At 32.8% G+C, this 6,969-nt stretch overlaps 1 protein-coding gene across 1 annotated transcript in view; it reads left to right on the plus strand.

Moving 5' to 3' along the window:
* LOC107701360 (sodium/potassium/calcium exchanger 2-like) overlaps window positions 1-6,468 on the plus strand; it is a 44,322-nt gene extending 37,854 nt beyond the window's left edge. The window contains exons 13-16 of the mRNA XM_016503349.1: window positions 3,036-3,170; window positions 3,257-3,346; window positions 4,661-4,827; window positions 5,954-6,468. Of these exons, the coding sequence (XP_016358835.1) occupies window positions 3,036-3,170; window positions 3,257-3,346; window positions 4,661-4,827; window positions 5,954-6,203 (642 nt within the window). The 3' untranslated portion in view covers window positions 6,204-6,468. The remainder of the gene's footprint in view (window positions 1-3,035; window positions 3,171-3,256; window positions 3,347-4,660; window positions 4,828-5,953) is intronic.
* The last annotated feature ends 501 nt before the right edge of the window (window positions 6,469-6,969 follow it).

Below are 6,969 nucleotides of genomic sequence, written 5' to 3' on the forward strand. Positions count from 1 at the left end.
ACACACACACGGACACACACACAGCTTTTCAGAATCAGTTACGGTTTAAATTCAGACTCTTCCTCGTCTCTACATCCAGAAACAAACAGACACTCAAATGACATTCACTGTGTGTTTTACCTTCTACAGAAAACATATTTTAATATCTTGTTCAATTAAATTTCTTTCCAGTAATTATAACATAAATAATATAATTTAAAATAATATACTTAAGTGTGAACTGAATGTAATGTTTTCAGACACTTACTGTAATTGCATGTTAATCGCAATTAAATGAAAATGTAATATAGTTTAAATTAATGTTGAATGCAATTAGCTGAACCTTATAGTGTTTTTGACCCACTTAAGTAGGACTTAAGTACATATATGTAATTTCATAATTCTATTGTCTTTGAAATATGGTTAAAATGAGCTGCTGAATGTACTGACAAACATTTATGATCAACTAAAATATACTTTGTCATTTCTATTGAAACGTGTATGCCATGTATTTAAGTATATTTGCAATGAAATTGCAATTTAGTAGAGTTATAATGATAATCAAGTACTTTACATGTGCTTCAGTACGTTAGTCAACACATCAAAATAACATACTTCTTGACAAAAGATGACAAAAGATTATTGAAACAATTATTTAAACTTTTTAACAAAGGTCACTGTTTAAAAGTGTACTTAAGTGTGTTAATATCACTTAAGTGGCCTTTTATTTCACTAATAATTTCACTAGTTATCTGCAAGTACATTTTTATTAAAAATAAACTTTTACAATTCGATGTATACAAGTGCGCATTCAGTACAATTAAGCAAACTTATTTTTTTCACAAAGGTAAACAGTTAGTCATCGTTCTGCTTCTGGTGGTGTAGTTATATGCCAATGTGATTAATAATCTAGTTAAGCAGTCAAAAGGTCTTAAAAGGAAAAAAGTAAACCTTTAGAAAATATATACATGCCAAATTCCATATGTTTCTAAGTTTCATGATTTCTTTCTTCTGCTGAACATAAAATCAGATATTTTGAAGAATGTTGATAATCAAACAGTTGATGGTAGCCATTGACTTCCACATATGTCAGGATCAATATCATCAAAGATGATTGACAATTAGCATACAGTTTGGATTGGCGGTATGGTTCTGCTCTCGGCAAGAACTCCCTGCGCCTCCATGCAGCCTAGCATGGATGAGAGCAGGGAGAGCAGTGATACACCCAATGCGAAAACTGCTGATACTACTGCGGGACCTTATATATGAATACTTAGATAGGTGTCGTATTCCTATAGGTAGCTGAGAGTCAGCTGATGCGAGCTTGACTAACGTGACCTGCCAGAACTAATGCTACGCTTGATATTAGGCTATGTTTTTAGGCTATATCAACGTTCTTCAAAATATCTTCTTTTGTGTTCTGCAGAAGAAAGAAGCTCATACAAGTTTGTAATGACTTGAGGGTGAGAATTTAAATTTCTGGGTGAACTGTCCCTTTAAGGTTACAGTGAGGTTTGTTTGACATGAACAGAGCTCAAGGAACAGCACTACATCCTATTTAGCAAAATCACGGATATCAGTACGGTTCTGTTTGACGTCGGTTAGTTGATGATTGCTGTTAGCATTGCATTTGATTCCAGACTGATCATGCATCATCAAACTCTCCTCTGTTAGGAATCGGCTCCTAAATGCATCACTCATCACCATAGTAACCACTCCACCGCTCTTAAAGGGAAACACCATAAGCGTGTTTCACAGTAAGCTTTGGCATTTGTTTTTGCTCCGTCTGAGCAGCTTCATCGCAGCGGTGATGCTGAGGCGTCTGACAGCACATCTCTGAGGATCTCCATTCACTGTAACACACCGCAGATACACACTCACACACACTGGAGAAAGACCTCAGGCTGATGTTTTCTGAGCGGCACTTGGGTTTATAGTGGTGTTATTTTAGTATCATATACTAATACAGTTTTTATTAATATATTAAATTATTTTTTAGTTTTAATGTAAAAAAAAATAATAATCGTGTTGTTTGTTTCAGTATCATTGGCATACAATTGTAGTTTTTATTAATAATTTGAATTAGTTTATATGTTTATATATTCAGTTTTCATTTAGATTTTAGTTAAAGTTGTATTAATTTTGTGTTTTTGTCATTTTTATTAGTTATTGTTTTCTATATATTTTTTATGTAAGTATGTCTAATTTTCATTTAGTTTTAGTTATTTTAATATTTCAAGTTTAAATGAAAATGATAAATGATGGCTTGGCAATTACCTTGAATAAAATACGTTTAAATTTGTCTGTTTTATTTTATTTCATTTAATATAAATTTTATTTCAAGTAACAAACATGTTTTTTTTTTTTATGGTTTCAGTTTAAGTTAACTATAATAACTGTTTTTTTTTTTTGTTTTTTTTTCATTTTTGTCATTTTTAAAATTTATATATAGGCAACTGGCTACAATAAAACAAGTTTTATTATTAACATTAATTTTATTTTAAAAAGTAAAATTTTTAATGGTTTTAGTTTTAGTTAACTTTAATAACCATGGTGTGGTTTTGTCATCATTATTATTATTATTATTATTATTATTATTAATAAATAATTTAAATTGTATAAAATTAAAACTTATTTTTTACTTACTATTAAAATTAGTTGACAAGCCAAGATTTCTAATTTTCAGTTTAATTTGACATGCTACATACAATAATGAAATAATGAAAACTGAAATAAAAAAAAATAAAAACTATACACATATATGTAAAAAACAATATAAATAACAAAACAATAATATAAAGAAAAACAAATAACAATGACAAAATTACTACATTTTACTAAAACATTTTATTTATTTAGTTAGTTAGTTTTAGTTAACTCTACCAAGCCTAGTTTACAGTAGCATTTAAATATGGCATGTTCTGACAAAAGCACCTCCATGCCGCAGGATTTACACAAGCTTTAATTAGAGAAACAGGGACCCAAATGTGTCGGAGCGGTTTGTGTGTGCTGGAGATAATTGGAAATGTTCACATCTCACACGTCTCTCTGATCAGGGTGAAGAGGATGATGAGGAAGATCAGCCTCTGAGCCTGTCGTGGCCCGAGTCCAAACGCAAGCGCCTCACGTATCTCTTGATCCTGCCCATAGTCTTCCCTCTGTGGATGACACTGCCGGACGTCCGGAAGGCCGTGAGTTTCTGTCTGACCAGTGTTTGATGCAGATGTGAGAACTGTGATTAACCGTGAGACGATTCTCGTGCGTTTTTTTTCTTTAGAGTTCCAAGAAGTTTTTTCCCATTACGTTCCTGGGAGCGATTTGCTGGATCGCGGGATTCTCCTACCTGATGGTGTGGTGGGCTCATCAGGTAAGAGCGGACAGGACACCAGACACAACTAGTTCACATCAGGGCTTTTATATCTTTATTCAGAACATCTGGACTCGGTTATCCATTTGTTGAAGATGTTAATGTCATTTTTTTTTTTTTTTTTCAAACGCTATAGTCTTCCCTCTGTGGATGACACTGCCGGACGTCCGGAAGGCCGTGAGTTTCTGTCTGACCAGTGTTTGATGCAGATGTGAGAACTGTGATTAACCGTGAGACGATTCTCGTGCGTTTTTTTTCTTTAGAGTTCCAAGAAGTTTTTTCCCATTACGTTCCTGGGAGCGATTTGCTGGATCGCGGGATTCTCCTACCTGATGGTGTGGTGGGCTCATCAGGTAAGAGCGGACAGGACACCAGACACAACTAGTTCACATCAGGGCTTTTATATCTTTATTCAGAACATCTGGACTCGGTTATCCATTTGTTGAAGATGTTAATGTCATTTTTTTTTTTTTTTTTCAAACGCTTTTAAAAAGTGTGCTTAATGATATTTAATGTGCACGTCAAATTTTTAAAATAGCTTACATTAAAAAAAAAGCTACTAGCAGATGATATAATAATTAAATAAAAGTCTGCTTAAGTGACTTAAAGAGAGACACTTTCATGACTGTTTCTGAACACACTTAAGCACATTTTTAAATAATGACCTTTCGATGTCAAATTAAAAGTACATTTTTAATCATCATGTTTTAATAATCTTTTGTCATGTTTTAAAGAAGTACACTTATTTTGATGTGTTGACTAACATACTAAAGCACACGTAAAGTACTTGATTATCATTTTAAGTCTAGTGTGTTATTCAATATTAGATTTAAAGTTACTAATTGCAAATGTCTCATAGCATTTACATTTAGTCATTTAGCAGAAACTTTTATCCAAAGCAACTTACAAATGAGGACAATAGAAGCAATCAAAACTAACAAAAGAGCAACAATATGTAAGTGCAAATGACAAGTCTCGGTTAGCCATTTAATAACTATTTTAATACATAACACAAGTTTCAGTAGATATGACATTAAAGTATATTTTAGTTGACAAGTATGCTTGTCAGTACATTCAGCAGTATGTTAATCATGTTTCAAAGACAATATAAGTAATTATGAAATTACATATAAAGATGTACTTAAGTCCTACTTAAGTGGGTCAAAAACACTCTAAAGTTCAGTTTGTTTGATGCCATGGTGTCTTTTAAATTCTCGACACAGCTGTGAAATAATCTTCCACTGGCAGTGTGTTATTGATGTTGAGGTCAGTCATATTTTTCAGTCGGATTGTTTAGTGCTAATATCTCTGCAGGTGGGAGAGACTATAGGAATCACAGAGGAGATCATGGGACTGACGATTCTAGCGGCGGGAACCTCCATCCCTGATCTGATCACCAGTGTCATTGTGGCCCGGAGGGGTCTGGGAGACATGGCAGTGTCCAGCTCCGTGGGCTCCAACATATTCGACATCACTGTGGGGTACGCTTTGTGTTTTTATTTAAGAAATTCATACTTTTATTCAGCAAGAATGCATTAAATTGATCAAAAGTGCCAGTAAAAACATTTAAAATGTTGCAAAAGATTTATCTTTCCAATAAATGCTGTTCTTTTGAACTTTCTATTCATCTGTGAATCCTGAAAATTAAAATGTATCATGGGTTTCACAAAAATATTGGGCAGCACAACTGTTTTCAACATTGATAATAATCAGAAATGTTTCTTGAGCAGCAAATCAGCATATTATACTGATTTCTGAAGATCATGTGACACTGAAGACTGGAGTAATGATGCTGAAAATACAGCTGCGCATCACAGAAATGAATTACATTTTAACAGATATTCACATAGAAAACAGCTATTTTTAATAGATTTTTACTGATTTTACTGTATTTTTAATCAAATGAATGTTGATTCGATAGACATATAAATAATGTGCACTCTGTAATGTCAAATTAAAACTTTAACATACATTTGAAATCATTGTTTTAATCATCTTTTCTGGTGTTTTAAAGATGTGTTGACTAACATACTAATGCACATGTAAAGTACTTGATTATCATTTTAACTGTGTTTTATTCATTTCTACATTTTAAAGTTAATACATTTTATATTGTAATACATTATGAGGTACCGCATTGCAACTTTACATCATTGCATCTTTACAAATCAGTAATTTGTTGCAAACATTAATTACAAACATATTTAAATACATGGCATTCAGGTTCAACAGAAATTGCATTAAAGTATATTTCAGTTGATCATAAATGCTATCAATGCATTCAGCAGTACTTTAACCATATTTCAAAGGCAATATAAGCAATTATGAAATATCATACAAAGATATACTTAATTGGGTCAAAAACACTAATTGCATTTAATACCAATTTAAACTCTAATACATTTTCATTTAATTGCAATGAACATCCAGTTGTCTGAAAACATGACTTTCATTTCGCATGCAAGAATATTTTTTGAGAGTATATTATTTCTATATTTCTTTATGCAGCATTAAGCATCACACAGTTCACTCGGTTTTGTATCAGAGCTTTAGTTTCGTGCGTTTATAATGTTCAGAGCCCTAAACCAGCATTTCTTTGTTTCCCAGGTTACCGCTCCCATGGCTGCTGTACTCCATTATAAACAGTATGAGCCCGGTTCAGGTGAGTAGCAACGGTCTGTTCTGCGCCATCGTGCTGCTCTTCATCATGCTCCTCTTCGTCATCATCTCCATCGCCGCCTGTAAGTGGAAGATGAGCAAACTGCTGGGCTTCATCATGTTCCTGCTCTATATGGTCTTCCTGGTGGTCAGCGTCATGTTGGAGGACAAGGTCATCATCTGCCCCATCTCTGTCTGACGTCTCATTTACACACGCATGAAGCTAAAACCGGACACCTGCTGACTTTACTTCACCTCTGTAGGCATTTCTGTTCTTATGACAGAGTTCTCAGCCTCCTTCGCACTTCATCTAACGCCCTGTGTGTGTGTTTATGGGGTTTTACACACTTAAAAACGTTTTAATATTAAGATTTGTATTAATACTTGTTTTCCAATAAAATATCTAAATGTCCTTAAAGAAGATAACTGAACTGTCTACTTGAGAAGCAAAACTCGTTTTCAGAGATATCTTGGCATCATTTTTTTTTTTTTTTGGTATAGTTTTAAGCATAAACTTCATTAGGCATGAACTTTAATTTTTCTTAAAATAAAACCTATTTGGCAGCAATTAATTCAAGATATAGTCTAAAAATATATATATTTTCTTACTTAGTATTTTTGTCTTGTTTTCCAGTGCAAATATCTGAAAATTCTTAAATCCAGATGCATTAACTGGAGAACGGAAATTACTTAAGTAGACTACTTAAGATATAGATATTATTGTCTTTTTTTCTAAAAAAAAAAGACAGAAAGATAGATAAATAAATAAATACAATTTGAGCGTATGCCAGTGTTATTTTAGTATTGCTGAGATACTATTATATTTTTTATTTATATTTTGAATCCGTTTTTATTTTTATATTTTCAGTTTTCAGTTTTGTTAAAGTTTGAGTAATTTTGTTGAGGTTTTGTCTTTACACACACACAAACACACCCATGCACACACACACACGCACACGCACACA

Source organism: Sinocyclocheilus anshuiensis, unplaced genomic scaffold, assembly GCF_001515605.1.
Source record: "Sinocyclocheilus anshuiensis isolate Anshui unplaced genomic scaffold, SAMN03320099.WGS_v1.1 scaffold1347, whole genome shotgun sequence".
Lineage (NCBI taxonomy): Eukaryota > Metazoa > Chordata > Actinopteri > Cypriniformes > Cyprinidae > Sinocyclocheilus > Sinocyclocheilus anshuiensis.